The sequence below is a fragment of the Saccoglossus kowalevskii genome, chromosome 18, assembly GCF_978046115.1.
Source record: "Saccoglossus kowalevskii chromosome 18, keSacKowa6.1, whole genome shotgun sequence".
NCBI classification, from domain to species: domain Eukaryota; kingdom Metazoa; phylum Hemichordata; class Enteropneusta; family Harrimaniidae; genus Saccoglossus; species Saccoglossus kowalevskii.
In genome coordinates, this window is record NC_140658.1 from 33,893,377 (window position 1) to 33,920,028 (window position 26,652).

A 26,652-nucleotide genomic window follows, 5' to 3' on the forward strand; every position below is an offset into this window, starting at 1 on the left:
TTATGATTAGGATGGGCTCTCAGTTTAAACCCATTTTGTGATAACATCACATAGGTTGAGCCATAAGTTATCCTGGGATGGTGTCTAATGACAAGGATAAGTGCTGAAAATGACAAGATATCTCTACATATACATGTATTGCTCAATGCTTGGTTTCTTGATTTAGTGTTGTTATTTACTCTCTACATATAATCACTGGCTAGCTTTACATGATGCTATAGGGCTTATTACATTGTACTATATTTTGATACAATTACACTGTGTAGGCTAATTTTGGGGCTATAAACCTGATGGATGTTTACAAGATCAGAGGCTGGCTGGATGATGATGATGTACAGCCTAATGAAGCTGGACAAAAGAAATGCCCATCACTACATTTTAAATCTATTTGCATGAAATCTGATGGTCAAGAATTTAGCTATGAGGTCAATAAGTGGTTGTCAAAGACAGAGGACGACTGTGAAACTGTAAGAGAACTGCCAATAATAAGGACTCAGCCAGACACACTGCCAGGTAATCAACCTGCTTCAATATTTGAATGATATTGTCCATCACTTATTGCCTAGTATATTCAAATAAATTTCAAAATAATTTGTCACAGTGTTTAATTAATGTTTTTGCTACCTTCATTGAACCAAATTTAAAACTTGTCTATGCTTGTTTTGAAAATATTTTAGCAGCATAGTTTAGAAAACTCAAAATAAAATATGTGTAAACCAAACATCAAAGGCACTAAGAACAATACATTTAATTTAATATATAAAAAAATGGAATGAAAAGTTTAGACTGTTGTCAGTTTAGACTGGTTATATTACGATGTAAAAAAAAAACTGATTGAATGCATCAGTGTACCAGTAAATTAACATCAATATTTTAAACAGTAAATTTATTTCGCACTTGTGACAATTTATTAACATCTCATTGAATTATTTTCTATGCACATCTGATACTAGGATTGCACTTCCTGAGACAAGGTATATGCACTTTATTATGATATTTCTCTCTCACATCTGTGACTATGGTAATACTAAACAGCTACTTCAATGTAAATAGTATTATGTACTGATAACTCGATCTTATTAAAGTTGTAGCAAATTCATTGCATTTAGAATGTTTCAATTTTTGCAAGTTGTAATGTTTTATTTTTGATCAGTGAACCTAGTATTGCCAATGAAAGAAATGTATATTTTTTTGTGGGTTCACCAAATTACAAATGCACATTTTACTTTTGAATGTTGGCCTTCAAACGAAAAGTCATTAATTTTGTAAACATCTTAAAAATGTAAAGATGGAATAACAAACTGCAGTGAATTTCTAAAATTATCCAGAGTTTATTAAAATCTAATCAAATTGATTGTTCATAGATGAATAAAAGCACATGTCGGTGCTAATGAGTAGACCAAGGGCGGTAGGCAAAAGTGCCTGGGTCAAGAGAATACTAGAAATAATACACGAATATTTTCCTTATTATTAGCAACATTCTAGAAATGAAAAAAAAACTGTACTACGAGCATTACTGTGGTGACACACTTTGACTCGAACTCGTAGCTGTACCAGTATTGGTTTTGCGTCTTGATCAGACTCTGAGTTTTAGAAAACGTTAGTCTAGCACATACAAGACATGGCCACGCGCTTTTTGAAAACGATCGAATGTAGGATGCTTTCACCGCACTTTTCATATTAATAGATGGGGTATGACACATCCAAAGCTGACCAATAGGTGTTCGCCATATAGAACATGTGACCTGCAATTTTTCATCCAATGCTCGTACCATTGCTTACGTGTACTGTGCTCTTCTTCACATTATTATGCATGTCTGCCTTATATAAAACAAGGTACACACCATGTTCGATCACTCAAAAATAGGCTCGACCAAGCAAAATTTTCAATATGTTCATGGTCTATTTCTATATTCATAAAGATTTTTCAAAACCATCACATATAAAATATGTACTATTTTACACTAAAGTAATGATGATGTGGTTATTTGGCACTCAACCGTCAATTACGAACACCATAAATTATGTTCTTATGCCTACCGCCTTTGAGTAGACACTAATCTTTGTAGTACCCACATGTTGGTGCCACTGAGTGGACACTAATCTTTGTAGTTCCCACATGTTGGTGCCACTGAGTAGACACTAATTTTTGTAGATCCAACATGTTGGTGCCACTGAGTAGACACTAATCTTTGTAGTTCCAACATGTTGGTGCCACTGAGTAGACACTAATCTTTGTAGTTCCCACATGTTGGTGCCACTGAGTAGACACTAATCTTTGTAGTTCCAACATGTTGGTGCCACTGAGTAGACACTAATCTTTGTAGTTCCCCCATGTTGGTGCCACTGAGTAAATACTAATCTTTGTAGTTCCCACATGTTGGTGCCACTGAGTAGACACTAATCTTTGTAGTTCACACATGTTGGTGCCACTGAGTAGACACTAATCTTTGTAGTTCCCACATGTTGGTGCCCTTGAGTAGACACTAATCTTTGTAGTTCCCACATGTTGGTGCCACTGAGTGGACACTAATCTTTGTAGTTCCCACATGTTGGTGCCACTGAGTAGACACTAATTTTTGTAGTTCCAACATGTTGGTGCCACTGAGTAGACACTAATCTTTGTAGTTCCAACATGTTGGTGCCACTGAGTAGACACTAATCTTTGTATTTCCCACATGTTGGTGCCACTGAGTAGACACTAATCTTTGTAGTTCCAACATGTTGGTGCCACTGAGTAGACACTAATCTTTGTAGTTCCCCCATGTTGGTGCCACTGAGTAAACACTAACCTTTGTAGTTCCCACATGTTGGTGCCACTGAGTAGACACTAAACTTTGTAGTTCACACATGTTGGTGCCACTGAGTGGACACTAATCTTTGTAGTTCCCACATGTTGGTGCCCTTGAGTAGACACTAATCTTTGTAGTTCCCACATGTTGGTGCCACTGAGTAGACACTAATCTTTGTAGTTCCCACATGTTGGTGCCACTGAGTAGACACTAATTTTTGTAGTTCCAACATGTTGGTGCCACTGAGTAGACACTAATCTTTGTAGTTCACACATGTTGGTGCCACTGAGTAGACACTAATCTTTGTAGTTCCCACATGTTGGTGCCACTGAGTAAACACTAATCTTTGTAGTTCACACATGTTGGTGCCACTGAGTAGACACTAATCTTTGTAGTTCCCACATGTTGGGGCCACTGAGTAGACACTAATCTTTGTAGTACCCACATGTTGGTGCCACTGAGTAGACACTAATCTTTGCAGTACCCACATGTTGGTGCCACTGAGTAGACACTAATCTTTGTAGTACCCACATGTTGGTGCCACTGAGTAGACACTAATGATTGTAGTACCCACATGTTGGTGCCACTGAGTAGACACTAATCTTTGTAGTTCCCACATGTTGGTGCCACTGAGTAGACACTAATCTTTGTAGTTCCAACATGTTGATGCCACTGAGTAGACACTAATCTTTGTAGTACCCACATGTTGGTCCCACTGAGTAGACACTAATCTTTGTCGTTCCCACATGTTGGTGCCACTGAGTAGACACTAATCTTTGTAGTACCCACATGTTGGTGCCACTGAGTAGACACTAATCTTTGTAGTTCCCACATGTTGGTGCCACTGAGTAGACACTAATGATTGTAGTACCCACATGTTGGTGCCACTGAGTAGACACTAATCTTTGTATCGCCCACATGTTGGTGCGACTGAGTAGACACTAATCTCTGTAGTTCCCACATGTTGGTGCCACTGAGTAGACACTAATCTTTGTAGTTCCCACATGTTGGTGCCACTGAGTAGACACTAATCTTTGTAGTTCCCACATGTTGGTGCCACTGAGTAGACACTAATCTTTGTAGTACCCACATGTTGGTGCCACTGAGTAGACACTAATCTTTGTATCGCCCACATGTTGGTGCGACTGAGTAGACACTAATCTCTGTAGTTCCCACATGTTGGTGCCACTGAGTAAACACTAATATTTGTAGTACCCACAGGTTGGTGCCACTGAGTAGACACTAATCTTTGTAGTTCCCACATGTTGGTGCCACTGAGTAAACACTAATCTTTGTAGTTCCCACATGTTGGTGCCCTTGAGTAGACACTAATCTTTGTAGTTCCCACATGTTGGTGCCACTGAGTGGACACTAATTTTTGTAGTTCCCACATGTTGGTGCCCTTGAGTAGACACTAATCTTTGTAGTTCCCACATGTTGGTGCCACTGAGTAGACACTAATCTTTGTAGTTCCCACATGTTGGTGCCACTGAGTAGACACTAATCTTTGTAGTTCCCACATGTTGGTGCCACTGAGTAGACACTAATTTTTGTAGTTCCCACATGTTGGTGCCACTGAGTAGACACTAATTTTTGTAGTTCCCACATGTTGGTGCCACTGAGTAGACACTATTTTTTGTAGTTCCCACATGTTGGTGCCACTGAGTAGACACTAATCTTTGTAGTTCCCACATGTTGGTGCCACTGAGTAGACACTAATCTTTGTAGTACCCACATGTTGGTGCCACTGAGTAGACACTAATCTTTGTATTTCCTACATGTTGGTGCGACTGAGTAGACACTAATATTTGTAGTACCCACAGGTTGGTGCCACTGAGTAGACACTAATCTTTGTAGTTCCCACATGTTGGTGCCACTGAGTAGACACTAATCTTTGTAGTACCCACATGTTGGTGCCACTGAGTAGACACTAATCTTTGTAGTTCCCACATGTTGGTGCCACTGAGTAGACACTAATCTTTGTAGTTTCCACATGTTGGTGCCACTGAGTAGACACTAATCTTTGTAGTTCCCACATGTTGGTGCCACTGAGTAGACACTAATCTTTGTAGTACCCACGTGTTGGTGCCACTGAGTAGACACTAATCTTTGTAGTACCCACATGTTGGTGCCACTGAGTAGACACTAATCTTTGTCGTTCCCACATGTTGGTGCCACTGAGTAGACACTAATCTTTGTAGTTCCCTCATGTTGGTGCCACTGAGTAGACACTAATCTTTGTAGTTCCCACATGTTGGTGCCACTGAGTAGACACTAATCTTTGTAGTTCCCACATGTTGGTGCCACTGAGTAGACACTAATCTTTGTCGTTCCCACATGTTGGTGCCACTGAGTAGACACTAATCTTTGTAGTACCCACATGTTGGTGCCACTGAGTAGACACTCATCTTTGTAGTACCCACATGTTGGTGCCACTGAGTAGACACTAATCTTTGTAGTTCCCACATGTTGGTGCCACTGAGTAGACACTAATGATTGTAGTGCCCACATGTTGGTGCCATTAAGTAGACACTAATCTTTGTAGTTCCCACATGTTGGTGCCACTGAGTAGACACTAATCTTTGTAGTTCCCACATGTTGGTGCCACTGAGTAGACACTAATCTTTGTAGTACGCACATGTTGGTGCCACTGTGTAGACACTAATCTTTGTAGTTCCCACATGTTGGTGCCACTGAGTAGACACTAATCTTTGTAGTACCCACATGTTGGTGCCACTGAGTAGACACTAATCTTTGTAGTACCCACATGTTGGTGCCACTGAGTAGACACTAATCTTTGTAGTTCCCACATGTTGGTGCCACTGAGTAGACACTAATCTTTGTAGTTCCCACATGTTGGTGCCACTGAGTAGACACTAATCTTTGTAGTTCCCACATGTTGGTGCCACTGAGTAGACACTAATCTTTGTAGTACCCACATGTTGGTGCCACTGAGTAGACACTAATCTTTGTCGTTCCCACATGTTGGTGCCACTGAGTAGACACTAATCTTTGTAGTACCCACATGTTGGTGCCACTGAGTAGACACTAATCTTTGTCGTTCCCACATGTTGGTGCCACTGAGTAGACACTAATCTTTGTAGTTCCCACATGTTGGTGCCACTGAGTAGACACTAATCTTTGTAGTACCCACATGTTGGTGCCACTGAGTAGACACTAATCTTTGTTGTTCCCACATGTTGGTGCCACTGAGTAGACACTAATCTTTGTCGTTCCCACATGTTGGTGCCACTGAGTAGACACTAATCTTTGTAGTACCCACATGTTGGTGCCACTGAGTAGACACTAATCTTTGTCGTTCCCACATGTTGGTGCCACTGAGTAGACACTAATCTTTGTAGTACCCACATGTTGGTGACACTGAGTAGACACTAATCTTTGTCGTTCCCACATGTTGGTGCCACTGAGTAGACACTAATCTTTGTAGTTCCAACATGTTGGTGCCACTGAGTAGACACTAATCTTTGTAGTTCCCACATGTTGGTGCCACTGAGTAGACACTAATCTTTGTAGTACCCACATGTTGGTGCCACTGAGTAGACACTAATCTTTGTCGTTCCCACATGTTGGTGCCACTGAGTAGACACTAATCTTTGTCGTTCCCACATGTTAGTGCCACTGAGTAGACACTAATCTTTGTAGTTCCCACATGTTGGTGCCACTGAGTAGACACTAATCTTTGTAGTTCCCACATGTTGGTGCCACTGAGTAGACACTAATCTTTGTTGTTCCCACATGTTGGTGCCACTGAGTAGACACTAATCTTTGTAGTTCCCACATGTTAGTGCCACTGAGTAGACACTAATCTTTGTCGTTCCCACATGTTGGTGCCACTGAGTAGACACTAATCTTTGTAGTTCCCACATGTTGGTGCCACTGAGTAGACACTAATCTTTGTAGTTCCCACATGTTAGTGCCACTGAGTAGACACTAATCTTTGTTGTACCCACATGTTGGTGCCACTGAGTAGACACTAATCTTTGTTGTACCCACATGTTGGTGCCACTGAGTAGACACTAATCTTTGTTGTTCCCACATGTTGGTGCCACTGAGTAGACACTAATCTTTGTAGTTCCCACATGTTGGTGCCACTGAGTAGACACTAATCTTTGTTGTTCCCACATGTTGGTGCCACTGAGTAGACACTAATCTTTGTCGTTCCCACATGTTGGTGCCACTGAGTAGACACTAATCTTTGTCGTTCCCACATGTTGGTGCCACTGAGTAGACACTAATCTTTGTAGTTCCCACATGTTGGTGCCACTGAGTAGACACTAATCTTTGTAGTACCCACATGTTGGTGCCACTGAGTAGACACTAATGATTGTAGTACCCACATGTTGGTGCCACTGAGTAGACACTAATCTTTGTAGTTCCCACATGTTGGTGCCACTGAGTAGACACTAATCTTTGTAGTTCCAACATGTTGATGCCACTGAGTAGACACTAATCTTTGTAGTACCCACATGTTGGTCCCACTGAGTAGACACTAATCTTTGTCGTTCCCACATGTTGGTGCCACTGAGTAGACACTAATCTTTGTAGTACCCACATGTTGGTGCCACTGAGTAGACACTAATCTTTGTAGTTCCCACATGTTGGTGCCACTGAGTAGACACTAATGATTGTAGTACCCACATGTTGGTGCCACTGAGTAGACACTAATCTTTGTATCGCCCACATGTTGGTGCGACTGAGTAGACACTAATCTCTGTAGTTCCCACATGTTGGTGCCACTGAGTAGACACTAATCTTTGTAGTTCCCACATGTTGGTGCCACTGAGTAGACACTAATCTTTGTAGTTCCCACATGTTGGTGCCACTGAGTAGACACTAATCTTTGTAGTACCCACATGTTGGTGCCACTGAGTAGACACTAATCTTTGTATCGCCCACATGTTGGTGCGACTGAGTAGACACTAATCTCTGTAGTTCCCACATGTTGGTGCCACTGAGTAAACACTAATATTTGTAGTACCCACAGGTTGGTGCCACTGAGTAGACACTAATCTTTGTAGTTCCCACATGTTGGTGCCACTGAGTAAACACTAATCTTTGTAGTTCCCACATGTTGGTGCCCTTGAGTAGACACTAATCTTTGTAGTTCCCACATGTTGGTGCCACTGAGTGGACACTAATTTTTGTAGTTCCCACATGTTGGTGCCCTTGAGTAGACACTAATCTTTGTAGTTCCCACATGTTGGTGCCACTGAGTAGACACTAATCTTTGTAGTTCCCACATGTTGGTGCCACTGAGTAGACACTAATCTTTGTAGTTCCCACATGTTGGTGCCACTGAGTAGACACTAATTTTTGTAGTTCCCACATGTTGGTGCCACTGAGTAGACACTAATTTTTGTAGTTCCCACATGTTGGTGCCACTGAGTAGACACTATTTTTTGTAGTTCCCACATGTTGGTGCCACTGAGTAGACACTAATCTTTGTAGTTCCCACATGTTGGTGCCACTGAGTAGACACTAATCTTTGTAGTACCCACATGTTGGTGCCACTGAGTAGACACTAATCTTTGTATTTCCTACATGTTGGTGCGACTGAGTAGACACTAATATTTGTAGTACCCACAGGTTGGTGCCACTGAGTAGACACTAATCTTTGTAGTTCCCACATGTTGGTGCCACTGAGTAGACACTAATCTTTGTAGTACCCACATGTTGGTGCCACTGAGTAGACACTAATCTTTGTAGTTCCCACATGTTGGTGCCACTGAGTAGACACTAATCTTTGTAGTTTCCACATGTTGGTGCCACTGAGTAGACACTAATCTTTGTAGTTCCCACATGTTGGTGCCACTGAGTAGACACTAATCTTTGTAGTACCCACGTGTTGGTGCCACTGAGTAGACACTAATCTTTGTAGTACCCACATGTTGGTGCCACTGAGTAGACACTAATCTTTGTCGTTCCCACATGTTGGTGCCACTGAGTAGACACTAATCTTTGTAGTTCCCTCATGTTGGTGCCACTGAGTAGACACTAATCTTTGTAGTTCCCACATGTTGGTGCCACTGAGTAGACACTAATCTTTGTAGTTCCCACATGTTGGTGCCACTGAGTAGACACTAATCTTTGTCGTTCCCACATGTTGGTGCCACTGAGTAGACACTAATCTTTGTAGTACCCACATGTTGGTGCCACTGAGTAGACACTCATCTTTGTAGTACCCACATGTTGGTGCCACTGAGTAGACACTAATCTTTGTAGTTCCCACATGTTGGTGCCACTGAGTAGACACTAATGATTGTAGTGCCCACATGTTGGTGCCATTAAGTAGACACTAATCTTTGTAGTTCCCACATGTTGGTGCCACTGAGTAGACACTAATCTTTGTAGTTCCCACATGTTGGTGCCACTGAGTAGACACTAATCTTTGTAGTACGCACATGTTGGTGCCACTGTGTAGACACTAATCTTTGTAGTTCCCACATGTTGGTGCCACTGAGTAGACACTAATCTTTGTAGTACCCACATGTTGGTGCCACTGAGTAGACACTAATCTTTGTAGTACCCACATGTTGGTGCCACTGAGTAGACACTAATCTTTGTAGTTCCCACATGTTGGTGCCACTGAGTAGACACTAATCTTTGTAGTTCCCACATGTTGGTGCCACTGAGTAGACACTAATCTTTGTAGTTCCCACATGTTGGTGCCACTGAGTAGACACTAATCTTTGTAGTACCCACATGTTGGTGCCACTGAGTAGACACTAATCTTTGTCGTTCCCACATGTTGGTGCCACTGAGTAGACACTAATCTTTGTAGTACCCACATGTTGGTGCCACTGAGTAGACACTAATCTTTGTCGTTCCCACATGTTGGTGCCACTGAGTAGACACTAATCTTTGTAGTTCCCACATGTTGGTGCCACTGAGTAGACACTAATCTTTGTAGTACCCACATGTTGGTGCCACTGAGTAGACACTAATCTTTGTTGTTCCCACATGTTGGTGCCACTGAGTAGACACTAATCTTTGTCGTTCCCACATGTTGGTGCCACTGAGTAGACACTAATCTTTGTAGTACCCACATGTTGGTGCCACTGAGTAGACACTAATCTTTGTCGTTCCCACATGTTGGTGCCACTGAGTAGACACTAATCTTTGTAGTACCCACATGTTGGTGACACTGAGTAGACACTAATCTTTGTCGTTCCCACATGTTGGTGCCACTGAGTAGACACTAATCTTTGTAGTTCCAACATGTTGGTGCCACTGAGTAGACACTAATCTTTGTAGTTCCCACATGTTGGTGCCACTGAGTAGACACTAATCTTTGTAGTACCCACATGTTGGTGCCACTGAGTAGACACTAATCTTTGTCGTTCCCACATGTTGGTGCCACTGAGTAGACACTAATCTTTGTCGTTCCCACATGTTAGTGCCACTGAGTAGACACTAATCTTTGTAGTTCCCACATGTTGGTGCCACTGAGTAGACACTAATCTTTGTAGTTCCCACATGTTGGTGCCACTGAGTAGACACTAATCTTTGTTGTTCCCACATGTTGGTGCCACTGAGTAGACACTAATCTTTGTAGTTCCCACATGTTAGTGCCACTGAGTAGACACTAATCTTTGTCGTTCCCACATGTTGGTGCCACTGAGTAGACACTAATCTTTGTAGTTCCCACATGTTGGTGCCACTGAGTAGACACTAATCTTTGTAGTTCCCACATGTTAGTGCCACTGAGTAGACACTAATCTTTGTTGTACCCACATGTTGGTGCCACTGAGTAGACACTAATCTTTGTTGTACCCACATGTTGGTGCCACTGAGTAGACACTAATCTTTGTTGTTCCCACATGTTGGTGCCACTGAGTAGACACTAATCTTTGTAGTTCCCACATGTTGGTGCCACTGAGTAGACACTAATCTTTGTTGTTCCCACATGTTGGTGCCACTGAGTAGACACTAATCTTTGTCGTTCCCACATGTTGGTGCCACTGAGTAGACACTAATCTTTGTCGTTCCCACATGTTGGTGCCACTGAGTAGACACTAATCTTTGTAGTTCCCACATGTTGGTGCCACTGAGTAGACACTAATCTTTGTTGTTCCCACATGTTGGTGCCACTGAGTAGACACTAATCTTTGTAGTTCCCACATGTTGGTGCCACTGAGTAGACACTAATCTTTGTCGTTCCCACATGTTGGTGCCACTGAGTAGACACTAATCTTTGTTGTACCCAATTTGGTGTTCTTGAGTAAAATACTCATTGTATCGGTGGCATATTATGTGTGATATAGTTAAACCAATATGGTAAGTGATTGGGTCTTATTTGTTTAATGTCAAACATTGGTGTTTGACTCATTACACAATTACAGTGCTGTACAAGTAGGCAATGTTTTCTTTACTCAACCATGCTACACATTACTCTAAATTGTTCAATACAAATACATACAATTTGCATCAATTATAGGACATGTATGTTTTTTGTGTTTCTGGTCAAGAAGTTTTCTGTAATGTTAAGTTGTTACGTCCAAGGAATGAGCCTCTATGACTTACCTTAATCACATATGTAGCACACAGTGCCATTAAGGTTCTAAAAATGTTAGCCAGCCCTTTATTGGTAACGATTTACATGAAAGAAAAGTCTGTAAAACCAATGTACATGCAGCAGTATCTTCAAAACCTGGATGCATTTTTACAGTTGGTGACATTGTCATGTGTTGAACCAGTAACTGGGTGAGTGAACCCAGTGCCTCTAGTCCTGATGTCCATTACATTTCCCTTATCATAATTACTTTTCTTTTCAGTATCATCATATCTTATAACTGTCTTCACGTATGAAGATGCTGAATCAGGTACTGATGCTGATATCTACATTAATATTATTGGTAGTCTTGGTGACACTGGTAAAAGGTGGCTATGTAAGCCAATCAGTGGTGGTGAAAAATTTGATCAACCAGGAAAGGTGAGTTTCATAATAATTGGAGATGTGAGGTAGATACAGATACTCAATTCACAATAAAACTTGTCTTCTGATTGAACAGCCCACCCCTCTCACAAAAAAAAAAAAAAAATTGGTTCCCTCATCATTGAGAAAACACCATTTCAGCAAGCACACAAAACAAGTTCCAGGTAATGCCTGGTGAGGTAATGCCTGTTGAGCTATTAATATTAATATCTTTGGAACAAGACCATTTACAATTGCTGGATACTTTTAAAATTATTTTTTTGTCTTTGTCTTTTGCTGCAAAATTTGGATAAGTAATTCAATTTGCTATTTAAACAATATTTCTAACCTTACGCTCTTACTGGAACAATTAAACTCAAAATTCTTTAAAACTACTTCAGGTGAGGTCTAAAACCACTAATGCATACAATAACTAGCCAGATATCTTCTATTAGTTTCAAGTGTAAAACAAATAATCAAATATTGAATTGAACAAAAACAAATGCAGAAGCTTACAAACTGGGTTTAAATCTGACATTTAGTATTGAATGATAATGAAAATTGGCTCACTGTTATGAAAAATCTAAGACGAAAACTATTACATTTAACAAGTTTCAGAAAATTTTATTTCATGAATATGAATCATGATAATAAAGTTGACAGATCAAAAATTATTCAGAAGTACTATAAATGATATTGTTGGTGTTAAAAACAAGTTTTGGTCAGAAAGCACAGTACACAGCCATGTTTGGCCATTATAGCACACAGCCATGTTTATCCATTATAGCACACAGCCATATTTCTGCCATTATAGCACACAGCCATATTTGGCCATTATAGCACACAGCCATATTTGGCCATTATAGCACACAGCCATATTTGGCCATTATAGCACACAGCCATATTTGGCCATTATAGCACACAGCCATATTTGGCCATTATAGCACACAGCCATATTTATCCATTATAGCACACAGCCATATTTGGCCATTATAGCACACAGCCATATTTGGCCATTATAGCACACAGCCATATTTGGCCATTATAGCACACAGCCATATTTGGCCATTATAGCACACAGCCATATTTGGCCATTATAGCACTCAGCCATATTTGGCCATTATAGCACTCAGCCATATTTGGCCATTATAGCACTCAGCCATATTTGGCCATTATAGCACACAGCCATATTTGGCCATTATAGCACACAGCCATATTTGGCCATTATAGCACACAGCCATATTTGGCCATTATAGCACACAGCCATATTTGGCCATTATAGCACACAGCCATATTTGGCCATTATAGCACACAGCCATATTTGGCCATTATAGCACACAGCCATATTTGGCCATTATAGCACACAGCCATATTTGGCCATTATAGCACACAGCCATATTTGGCCATTATAGCACACAGCCATATTTGGCCATTATAGCACACAGCCATATTTGGCCATTATAGCACACAGCCATATTTGGCCATTATAGCACACAGCCATATTTAGCCATTATAGCACACAGCCATATTTGGCCATTATAGCACACAGCCATATTTGGCCATTATAGCACTAAGCCATATTTGGCCATTATAGCACAAAATATCTCATGGGATCATGCTATAAAAAAATACTTGATATTAATCAATGGAAGACATGATACATTTGGTGATTTTGTCAACAGGTTGATGAGTTCACTGTAGAAGCAGTATCCTTGGGGTCACTACAGAAAATTACAATATTCAAATCACCAGGTAAAGCATGGTTTGTTGATAAACTTGTCATCAAAGAAGGTCTTGCCGCTGAACAAGAAACTGAATTTAAATGTGTTAGGTGAGATGATAATCAAAATATGACACATTCTATCACTATTGAATATTTAATTGTTGGTTGTTAGATAAACAGATAATCTATACATCAACATTTAATACATAAATAAATCAGATGATTTATGTAGTCTACATGATACTCTGGTAATTAAAGACAATTTCAATATTTTGCATTATATGTAGAAAATTATTAGATATTAATTCTTTCTGTTTATTGTATTTACACTTTTACTTAATATGTTACTTTTTTCATGCAAAATATTACTGTTGCATTATATTGTGTTACTTTTCCCATTATATAGAAACCTTGGTTATGATAATCCAGATGAAACCATAGAGGAAACATTTGATTTGTCAGAAGTAAGGGAGAGTAGTAAGATTGTTGTTCCTCTTCCTGAGGAACCAACTGAATCACGTGAGTCAAAGTTGAAATAATATGACAGTACACCAGCGCATTGACCTCTGCTGCGCGTCAGTCAATACTCCCGCTGTATTGTCTTCTTGCATACTTTGAGGTATCCTCGTAATAACCTTATTATATACATCTTTTCCTTCCAAGGATACATCATGGGAATGCCAAAATCCAAAATGTTTAGAACAGACTCAGCGAAAATCTTTGTGTGGAGTCCAGTCAAACCCTGGTTACAGCCATGTTTATTTTTATTATTAGGGGACGCTTACGCGTAATCATTCCATATTGGGAATTCACATTTCCTAATATGGTAAAAATTGCAACATGCTGTAACTTATGGCGTTACAGTGGCAGATGTATAATAATATATACATGTATTAACTAAAATTTAGTGAAACCAAATCAATGTCACTATTATAATATCATTCAAAGTTTACTTCCATTTACTGTTTGAAGTTTAGGCATCAGCAGTGTACAAATTCAAATTCAATTACCACAAATTACCATGGATGTAAGCCTTAAATTTATTTATGCAAGACCACCTAAAATGCCATTACAAATGTAATTGTAAGACAGTCAGTTTGATATTTGGGACATATCTCAATCACCCCTCATTTATTGCTCTTTGGTTTTAATTAGAAGATAGTTAAGAGTTTCTTGTTGGTAATACAACAAAACACAATTTATAGTAATTGAAATTAAACAATTAATCTTTTCAGAGGGAGAATGGAAAGTTTATGTGACAACTAATGAAGATGAGAATGCTGGCACTGAAGCCAAAGTGACATTCATAGCCTATGGTACAGAGGGAGTAAGTCAGGCTTATGTACTTGGTGAAGATAAACCAGAAAAATTCAAACCAGGAACAATTGATGAATTTGATGTAAGTAGATAACTACTTACATTAAAACAGTTTTGAGTTCCCATTTTGGCCGTCTACATATTTGTAACCTACATGTTAAATGTTATCATCTTTTCTAGGTAATTCTTGGTAACATTGGCAGGATTTACAAAATTCGTCTTCAAAGTGATAATAGTGGGAAAAATCCATCATGGCTCCTGGAAAAGGTAAAGTAGTAATAATACCACGGCCAACTCATGTATGCACCACACCATAGTCAACTCATGTTTGCACTACACCATAGTCAACTCATGTATGCACCACACCATAGTCAACTCATGTATGCACCATAACATTGTCAACTCATGTATGCACCACACCATAGTCAACTCATGTATGCACCATACCATCGTCAACTCCTGTATGCACCACACCATAGTCAACTCGTGTATGCACCACATCATAGTCAACTCACGTATGCACCATACCATAGTCAACTCATGTATGCACCACACCATAGTCAACTCATGTATGCACCATACCATAGTCAACTCATGTATGCACCACACCATAGTCAACTCATGTATGCACCACACCATAGTCAACTCATGTATGCACCATAACATTGTCAACTCATGTATGCACCACACCATAGTCAACTCATGTATGCACCACACCATAGTCAACTCATGTATGCACCACACCATAGTCAACTCATGTATGCACCATAACATTGTCAACTCATGTATGCACCACACCATAGTCAACTCATGTATGCACCATACCATCGTCAACTCATGTATGCACCACACCATAGTCAACTCATGTATGCACCACACCATAGTCAACTCATGTATGCACCACACCATAGTCAACTCATGTATGCACCACACCATAGTCAACTCATGTATGCACCACACCATAGTCAACTCATGTATGCACCACACCATAGTCAACTCATGTATGCACCATACCATCGTCAACTCATGTATGCACCACACCATAGTCAACTCATGTACAGTACAGTTCTCGCGGAAGCTTTGGCTTTTGTGGCATCATTGTCGCCTACGCATGGCTTCATTGTCGCCTCAGCATCGCATCATTGTGGCATCAGCTTCGCGTCATTGAAAATTGAAGCTGTGTTCGCCTCGCTATTTTGTGGCATCATCGTGGCCTCAGCTTCGCAGTCTCATGGCATCAACATGGCATCAGCTTCAACTTATTGTGACATGAGTATGACCTCATTATTTGCACGCAGAAGGGCAGTAGACAAAAACATGTACAGAAGTTCGATATGTAATCGATTTGAAATTCAAGGCGAATAAAATAATATGATCAAGAGTAAAATGACATTTTAAAAAGATATCTTGTTTAATTATTTTAGTGTTGCGAGTATTGGGCACCAAAAACTTTGCGAAGTACATTACAATTGGCAAGGTGACGAGTTTCATATTGACTGGAAGGAAAATAAATAAATTCAAATCACACGATGCAATCGTCGTTCTGATACAACACAAGTTGCTGTATACGAAGTGAAACTGTTCTTGTTATAAAATTACCTTTTTTTCGCTCATTTTATTTGCTGCTAGAAGAGCAGATTCAGATTCCTCATTTCGGTGGTATTTTTCTGTGTTTCGTTTAGTTTTAGCCGAGTCCCACCCCATGCCCGGACTACTAAAACATGCAATACACACGTACGCCGCCTGGTGCGTCGGCGTCGTCGCCGGTCATCTTGATACAAAGTTCCAAAACAAGTGCGTACATTTCCAACATATGATTGGATGGTTGTGGTGGCATCGGTCTGGTAAAATTTGACAACCAATTCTCAAGTCACGATCAGTGATCTGAGCTCGATCTATACGTACTTTAAAAGTATTCTCACAAAAAAATATTTTCGAATGAAAACGAGCCACATGCCCTGTAAAAAATCGAATAGCGCTTGACATGCAGGAATAATTTATTGGGCTTCAGAAAAAAAACTTGTCCATTTAGTGTGGCCGTAAATATTTGGTGACCAGCCGATGAACAATTTGAAAATCATGATTCACACGGAAGTTCTTCGATACTGAAAATCATCGACCCCAGTCTGGTTTACCTTATTTCCCAACTTGCAAAACTGATTTGTATCTCAGCCCTGTTTTTTTTTTTTCTTTTTTTGAACTGAGGTAAAATCCCATCCGTTTGTCAAAATATACCGATGTTTTTCAGTGAATAATTGCGAAGCCTGTCACAGCACAAAAAAACCTTTGTGAATCGACGATGGAGATTGGATGGTATGACGACCCTTCAATTTGCGTTAAATATGTTTTGTTACAACATCATTGATTGGCTGAGAGTCACCTGATCGGAGCACGACATGGGTCGCAGAACCATATTTGTCCGTATTATCAACAGGACTTTGCGAGAAAACCACACCCACATTTTCAACCATTTTAGCGCGGAAGTTGCCAACAAATGTCGAAAACTCGTGAATTTTATGGATTCGAATAAAATAAAGCTAGCGATTCGTAAGACTGGTTAATAATATATCCCCCGATGCTCTTCGATTTTGTTTATTCCAAGGTGAGAAATGGATACTAGTAGTTGAAGTTCCATCAATTTCAAGGCGACTATTTAACCGTGACAACTCCACGCTCTGTTGTAGTTTCGTGAGGTAAAACAAAAATACAATAAATAGTACTTGTGTAATTATTTGGTTGTACAGCCCGCAAATTATGGGACATGATCCCCATGAATTGCGATAAATAAATGCTGATTGTGTTGAATGACGGACGTCGGGACCGTTTGGAGAAACAAATTACGGCCGGTAGACATTTCAAACAAATGAAATTATTAACGAAAGACGAGATTTTTCTAGGTATTTACGATCATACCAAATATATACAAAATTGACAAATACACAAAGAGGTGTAATAGTAGGTCATTTTTATTTTAGCCTTAGAAATATTTTCTTTCACTCAGTCCACGTCCATGCGTGGGAATTCTATTTAGCTTCATGGTCCTTCGGCTTGTCTTCTGCTTGGGGGAAACAACAATAATTATACAAATCGTAAACTCAACACAATCAGGAAAAGAAACCCAGACAACCATGTTGTACTTCTGTTGAATACATTTTGTAGCAGTGCGTCACGTCGGAATATTGTCTAAAATAAAATATTCAATCCCAGCCAAATCTAGGTCAAAGGGTCAGATTGCATGCATATAATTATAGATAGTTAAAACAAAAAGTATTTGAACTTTTTACGGTTGTTCAACATCTATGCACGGTTACTAAACTAGTAACCGTGATCTATGAAAACCAAACAATTTTTAGTAGTCAGAATTTTTGCACGGTCGAAAATAAAACGGAAATTGACCGGTCAAAAGCGGAAGCGGTCAAGAGGTTTGGGGGAAATGAGTACAGTACTTCTTTGTTTGATGAAGCGATGCTGATGCCACATTGTCGCCATAATGAGGCCACAATGAAGCGAAGCGATAATCGCCTAACTTTTTAATGTCGCGACATTGATGCGACGATGAAGCCATAACAATGCCATAACGATGCGATGCTGAAGCGAAGCTGACGCTGAAGTGAAGCCAAGGCTTCTGCGAGAACTGTACTGTATGCACCACACCGTAGTCAACTCCTGTATGCACCACACCATAGTCAACTCCTGTATGCACCACACCATAGTCAACTCATGTATGCACCACACCATAGTCAACTCATGTATGCACCACACCATAGTCAACTCATGTATGCACCACACCATAGTCAACTCCTGTATGCACCACACCATTGGCAACTCAACGATAACGATAAACAAGTAGATACGATAAACAAGTAGAAAATTATTTTGATAACTTTTTTATTATTTCATGTAAACTTTAGTAACAACTTTTAAAACTGTATTCAAAATACTAGTCAGTTCCTGTCTGTTGATTTTCCATTTAATTGCTGACTTTTCAAAAATACATGAATGAAATTTTTGATACTGTAACATATTTAAGCTAAAATTAATTTTTTTATAAGGTATTTTAGCTGTTTTTTGTATAAGTTTATTTTCACTGATTTTACTGAGTGTAAAATATATGAAAAAGTGTGATTTATCCATCCAGTGAAAATACATGTACTATGCATTGAAATCACATGATCCTCTTATTTCATCTTACTTCTGATTGTGTTCTTATTCTGAATCTCAGATAAAACTGAAGGATGTGCATACCAAAGAAGAGTTCTGTGCTAGACCAATGTGCTGGTTGTCTGATGAAAAAGATAATACTGACTTGATAAAGGAGGTTCCTGCCATCTGGCCAGAAAAGAAAGCATTACAACTACTACAATATGAACTGGAACTATTTACAAATTCCCAGGAAAATGCTGGCACTGATGCTAATGTCTATATAACTGTCTTTGGGGTGAATGGTGACACTGGGAGAAGAATATTAAAGAGAGCAGTTGATAATGATGATGAGAAAGATCCTGAAGAAGGCAGTGATGGTGGAGGGATCAAGTTTCCACAAGGAAAGGTTGGTAGAAAATAATCATTATAAATATAGCCTGGTTACCAGACTACAGTTACTGTAAACTGCTTATAGCCTAGGTACCAGACTACAGTACTGTGAACTGCTTATAGCCTGCGAACCAGACTACAGTCCTGTAAACTGCTTATAGCCTGGGTACCAGACTACAGTACTGTGAACTGTTTATATCCTAGGTACCAGACTACAGTCCTGTAAACTGCTTATAGCCTAGGTACCAGACGACAGTACTGTAAACTGCTTATAGCCTGGTTACAAGACTACAGTTCTGTGAACTGCTTATAGCCTAGGTACCAGACGACAGTCCTGTAAACTGCTTATAGCCTAGGTACCAGACGACAGTTCTGTAAACTGCTTATAGCCTGGTTACAAGACTACAGTCCTGTAAACTGCTTATAGCCTAGGTACCAGACGACAGTACTGTAAACTGCTTATAGCCTGGTTACAAGACTACAGTCCTGTAAACTGCTTATAGCCTAGGTACCAGACTACAGTACTGTAAACTGCTTATAGCCTAGGTACCAGACGACAGTACTGTAAACTGCTTATAGCCTGGTTACAAGACTACAGTCCTGTAAACTGCTTATAGCCTAGGTACCAGACTACAGTACTGTAAACTGCTTATAGCCTAGGTACCAGACGACAGTACTGTAAACTGCTTATAGCCTGGTTACAAGACTACAGTCCTGTAAACTGCTTATAGCCTGGTTACAAGACTACAGTCCTGTAAACTGCTTATAGCCTAGGTACCAGACTACAGTACTGTAAACTGCTTATTGCCTAGGTACCAGACTACAGTCCTGTAAACTGCTTATAGCCTAGGTACCAGACGACAGTACTGTAAACTGCTTATAGCCTGGTTACAAGACTACAGTACTGTAAACTGCTTATAGCCTAGGTACCAGACGACAGTACTGTAAACTGCTTATAGCCTGGTTACAAGACTACAGTCCTGTAAACTGCTTATAGCCTAGGTACCAGACTACAGTACTGTAAACTGCTTATAGCCTAGGTACCAGACGACAGTACTGTAAACTGCTTATAGCCTGGTTACAAGACTACAGTCCTGTAAACTGCTTATAGCCTGGTTACAAGACTACAGTCCTGTAAACTGCTTATAGCCTAGGTACCAGACTACAGTACTGTAAACTGCTTATTGCCTAGGTACCAGACTACAGTCCTGTAAACTGCTTATAGCCTAGGTACCAGACGACAGTACTGTAAACTGCTTATAGCCTGGTTACAAGACTACAGTCCTGTAAACTGCTTATAGCCTGGTTACAAGACTACAGTCCTGTAAACTGCTTATAGCCTAGGTACCAGACGACAGTACTGTAAACTGCTTATAGCCTAGGTACCAGACGACAGTACTGTAAACTGCTTATAGCCTGGTTACCAGACTACAGTCCTGTAAACTGCTTATAGCCTGGTTACCAGACTACAGTCCTGTAAACTGCTTATAGCCTGGTTACAAGACTACAGTACTGTAAACTGCTTATAGCCTGGGAACCATGCAGACTACAGTTCAGTAAACTGCTTGTAGCCTAGGTACCAGACGACAGTACTGTAAACTGCTTATAGCCTAGGTACCAGACTACAGTCCTGTAAACTGCTTATAGCCTGGTTACAAGACTACAGTTCTGTAAACTGCTTATAGCCTAGGTACCAGACTACAGTCCTGTAAACTGCTTATAGCCTGGTTACCAGACTACAGTCCTGTAAACTGCTTATAGCCTGGTTACCAGACTACAGTCCTGTAAACTGCTTATAGCCTGGTTACCAGACTACAGTCCTGTAAACTGCTTATAGCCTAGGTACCAGACTACAGTCCTGTAAACTGCTTATAGCCTGGTTACCAGACTACAGTCCTGTAAACTGCTTATAGCCTGGTTACAAGACTACAGTACTGTAAACTGCTTATAGCCTAGGTACCAGACGACAGTACTGTAAACTGCTTATAGCCTAGGTACCAGACGACAGTACTGTAAACTGCTTATAGCCTGGTTACAAGACTACAGTCCTGTAAACTGCTTATAGCCTGGTTACCAGACTACAGTCCTGTAAACTGCTTATAGCCTGGTTACCAGACTACAGTCCTGTAAACTGCTTATAGCCTAGGTACCAGACTACAGTCCTGTAAACTGCTTATAGCCTGGTTACCAGACTACAGTCCTGTAAACTGCTTATAGCCTGGTTACCAGACTACAGTCCTGTAAACTGCTTATAGCCTGATTACCAGACTACAGTCCTGTAAACTGCTTATAGCCTGGTTACCAGACTACAGTACTGTAAACTGCTTATAGCCTGGTTACAAGACTACAGTACTGTAAACTGATTATAGCCTGGGAACCATGCAGACTACAGTTCAGTAAACTGCTTGTAGCCTGGGAACCAGACTACAGTACTGTAAACTGCTTATAGCCTGGTTACCAGACTACAGTCCTGTAAACTGCTTGTAGCCTGGGAACCAGACGACAGTACTGTAAACTGCTTATAGCCTGGTTACAAGACTACAGTACTGTAAACTGATTGTAGCCTGGGAACCATGCAGACTACAGTTCTGTAAACTGCTTATAGCCTCACAACCAGGCTACAGTTCTGTAAACAGCTTATAGCCTGGGAACCAGACTACAGTACTGTAAACAGCTTATAGCCTGGGGACCGGACTACAGTACTGTAAACAGCTTATAGCCTGGGAACCATGCAGACTACAGTCCTGTAAACTGCTTATAGCCTGGAAACCATGCAGACTACAGTTCTGTAAACTGCTTATAGCCTCACAACCAGACTACAGTTCTGTAAACAGCTTATAGCCTGGGAACCAGACTACAGTTCTGTAAACAGCTTATAGCCTGGGAACCAGACTACAGTACTGTAAACAGCTTATAGCCTGGGAACCAGACTACAGTACTGTAAACAGCTTATAGCCTGGGGACCAGACTACAGTACTGTAAACAGCTTATAGCCTGGGAACCATGCAGACTACAGTCCTGTAAACTGCTTATAGCCTGGAAACCATGCAGACTACAGTTCTGTAAACTGCTTATAGCCTCACAACCAGACTACAGTTCTGTAAACTATTTCAATCTGTCTGCACCATGAAAATTTAGAGCCATGACAATGTTTCTAGTGTCCTCTGACACAGTGTCAGTGAATTTAGCAAAATTGTGTTTAAAGTGATGTCAGATGTTTTGAAATGCCAGCCCAATTCGTATTATTGTAAATGTCAACTTAAGTTGGATAACATACTATGCAGTTATGTAGGTATCTTCTATGAGATTGATTTTTTTATTTTCATCTTTAGAAAAAGACATTTATCGTAGAAGCAGTAGATCTTGGTGAATTGAGTACAGCAATAATCGGTCATGATGGAAATGGTTCTGGTAAGTTGACAATGTATAATCTTAATGTATTCACCTAATGTTCTTTGATAACTAACTAAACTTCTTTGGCAAATGTATTTGGCTTAAGGATGTACCATAGTATTTGTAATTATATACATGTATTCCCAGAACAGTTGTTCTAAACCATTACAACCTATATATTGTATTAAAGCACAGCTCTTAAATAAAATAATGTTATTATGTGGACTACAGGTATCCAATTGCTTTGATATTACATATATAGGTACTACATGTGAACCTCTCTCAGATTTGTTCATTTCATAATGGTATTTAATAATTATTTTTAACTTAACAATATAATTTGTTTTCTGTATCACTATTCACAACAACGTACATTTTAACAGTTGAGTATGGTTTTGGGGCCAGGGACTAGATTAGTTCTGCTAGAACTACCTCTCTGGTCCCCACCAGAAAAAATATATATATTTAATATTCATTCTTTTTTCTGGTGAAATAAATCTATTCTATTCTATTCTATTCTATTCTATTCTATTCTATTCTATTCTATTCTATTCTATTCTATTCTATTCTATTCTATTCCATTCCATTCCATTCCATTCCATTCCATTCCATTCCATTCCATTCCATTCCATTCCATTCCATTCCATTCCATTCCATTCCATTCCATTCCATTCTATTCTATTCTATCTTCAATCTAATTTTGATGAATATTTTTTTCATTTTTGGTAATAAACGCAGGTCCGATTGATTTTAAATTACATATATGTTGTCATAAGTTCTTAAGTGTTTTTAGTTTTTTCTCAGGCCACTTAAGAACAGACAATGAATACAGCTTTTCCTTTATTCATGTGTGTGCCATGTTTGTTTTTGGGGCTTAACTTTTTAATCCAATGAGGCAATAGAACTATTGTGATTATTGCTATGTTCACAAGGCAGTATTGGAGCCAAACTACTGCTCCTCCCACTGGTTATCACATGATTATCCCCAATGCATTTACACATTTGGGGCCGACAGACAGCCCAGATCTGAGTTAAATTCAGTTCGATCAGAGCCGAACGAAAAAGTGTTCTCAAATAATTAGTATGAAAAAAACATGGCTGAAAATGATTATTGTGTGTCGTGCTTGTGTTGTTTTTTTTTACATGGCATGATTCTGTGAGGTGGGAGAAAAAAAAAAACAGTGACGAGTCTGAGCATGGACAATTAATGCAGTGGTGTTATGATTTTTATCTTTGGTGTCTTTTAAAAGTTTCTTCAATTTCCATTGGATCTGCTCTGTCGTTTTCTTTGTCGCATAATTTCATATGCCATTATTCTGTTTTCCATTGAGCTATTTATTGCAGTATTTCTTTACTCTGTCAAATGGATATTAGGGGGGCTTATCTTTTTGTCAATTACGAACAATGTTGCCTTTGCCATAATTGAAATGAGAGGCTAATTGAAGAAAACAATTGAGGGCGTGATTAGAGCTCCGATAGAAGGGCCCTGATGTGTATACATGGTCTGGGCCATGTCGGGGCTAAACCCTATTGGAGTTCAACCCTGTGGGTTTATTGGAGCCGAACTTGGCTCAAGCCTGCTTAAGACGTAGGGCTCTGATAAAATGCTGTTTTGTGAATCTAGCATATAATGTAATAACGCAATATCCATTATTATTTCATCAAATACACTATAGTGCAAGATGTACACAGAAATGAGTATTAGTTGGGTCGTAGTTCATTTTCCTGTTTACTTGCTTAGGTACTCTCCGCAAATGCGACAAAACATATGCAAGTTATTTCAAGTTATTTTATTCAAGTTTTTAAATGCATTGTCACAAGCTTGAAGCTAATAATGACTCTAATTTTTTAGAAGGTGGATGGTTATTGGATAAGGTGATCATTCATGATATACTGAATGACAAATCATGGTTGTTCAACTGTTATAAATGGTTATCTGATGTTGAAGATGGCACCATGACTGAAACAGAACTCATAGCAATGGAAAATCCAAAAGGTAATAAATTGTGTGATAAAGTTAAACATGTTTGACTGTTGAACTTCCGCATAATGCTTTTTTTTGCCACATTCTGAATTTGTTGCTATTTATTTATTATATTCAGAGCTACTTACTATATCCACAGTAACATTGCTATAAGGCTGATATTTACTTGTCATGTAGCCTTACATGAATTGACACCAGAATGCTACGCATATGTAAAGGATAAACTTTAATTCTGAATTTCAGAGGGCGACTGGAAAGTCATAGTGACAACTAAAGATGAAGAAGATAGTGGAACAACATCCAATGTTACCATGGTAGTTTATGGTGAGAATGATAAGTCGGATGATATTCCTTTAGGAGAGAATGGTGATGTGTATTTCAATCCAGGAAGTACTGATACATTTGATGTAAGTTTAAGAGGGATTCCAAAATGTTTACCAGTGTGACAGTATTGGTGACTTGTAAGTTATACTTTTCAAATTACCGATACCATTTTCTCGTTATAGATTCATTTATCTCCTGATATTGGCAAATTATACAAGATTCGTGTTTTCCATGACAATGATGGGGAGAGTCCATCCTGGTATCTAGAAAAGGTAAGATACACATGTCTATACTGATAGTTATAATCAGCTTAAAAAACTGTTAGAAAGTATTGAAAAATTGGTTTGGATAATTATAACATGTTTTCCTATATGATTCCTAATAGACAAATTCCTATAGAAATCTCACAGGATTTTGGGAATCCTATATGATTTGGTGTCAATAGAAGATTGTTATAAGAATCACACAGGAATTAGTCTTATTTGAATCATATAGTATTTTGTGTTAAAATATTATAATAGGAAATCCACGGAGATTTGGCAAAATATGACTCACAGTATTATTTTTTTATGAAAAAAGTAATTCCCCTACTTCATATGACACTGTTTCCATAGACTTGATTTTTTTAGCTCCGTTGGCGACTTTGTTACATAAGTGATTGTCCATTGTCAGTGTCCGTGTCAACTTGTTACTTTTTTGACTTCTTGAAAACTACAAGTCTGATTGCTTTGATACTTGGTGTATCTACCTTGGGTAGACCTCTCTCAGATATATTCATTTTGTGATGATATTGTCAATTCTCAAATTTTGATGATTTTGACAGTAGAGAATCACCACCGTAATCACAATCAGTCAGGAAATGTACACTGAAATAAAACAAAAGTTTACTACTGTTACATGTACAGCATCCGGACAATTGAAAATAAATGTATGAAAAGTACAATACTGTGTTAGTGCCCATGCTCGGTCAAGCGCCCATCCCCCACTTTAGTGCAATTTTTAGTCCAATTGAGACGCAGTCCGAAAACGGGGACTTATATTTTGAGCTTTGTGCAAGCATGTGTGTGCCCGGACCTGTGTCTTAGACATGCCTGGACTAATCACAATCACACTTCACACATACATCATACATAATATTATACATATGCACATCAATTTGTTTCAGATCTGTTTCAAGATGGCCGAATGGTGGCCATTTTTGTGCTAAAAAATCATCAAAATCAAGCATGTATGGATGGATTTTGTTTAAACTTGGTACATACATGTACATTGGACATTATGGGACCTTGATACACATTTTATTTTTCAGATCCAATTAAAATGGCCGACTGGTTGCCATTTTGAAACATTTTGAAATCCCTCATATCTTCCTTACATCAAATTTATCATTACTGCCTGGATTGAAATATACATCACCATTCTCTCCTGAATGGCCGACTGGTGGCCATTTTGTTTTAATGAATGCAGTTCTAGTGCCATACATGTATCTCTGCCATGCTTTGACTGATTATGTTAAAATTTTATATATTCATTATATATCATGACATAGATAAATTGGTTTGACTATCTGATTCAAAATGGCCAAATGGCAGCCGTTTTTGTGCTAAAAACATCATCAAAAATCAAGCATTTCTGGCATTCCAGAACTTGA

General features: G+C 39.3%; 1 protein-coding gene across 1 annotated transcript in view; it reads left to right on the forward strand.

Annotated features, from left to right (window-relative positions):
* The window catches only part of LOC102804847 (uncharacterized), a 179,915-nt gene that overhangs the window by 142,190 nt on the left and 11,073 nt on the right, over positions 1-26,652 (forward strand). Inside the window, exons 72-82 of the mRNA XM_085493076.1 lie at positions 267-513; positions 11,588-11,745; positions 13,410-13,558; positions 13,857-13,969; positions 14,686-14,849; positions 14,948-15,034; positions 18,990-19,316; positions 22,633-22,711; positions 24,546-24,689; positions 24,921-25,084; positions 25,184-25,273. Of these exons, the coding sequence (XP_085349202.1) occupies positions 267-513; positions 11,588-11,745; positions 13,410-13,558; positions 13,857-13,969; positions 14,686-14,849; positions 14,948-15,034; positions 18,990-19,316; positions 22,633-22,711; positions 24,546-24,689; positions 24,921-25,084; positions 25,184-25,273 (1,722 nt within the window). The remainder of the gene's footprint in view (positions 1-266; positions 514-11,587; positions 11,746-13,409; positions 13,559-13,856; positions 13,970-14,685; positions 14,850-14,947; positions 15,035-18,989; positions 19,317-22,632; positions 22,712-24,545; positions 24,690-24,920; positions 25,085-25,183; positions 25,274-26,652) is intronic.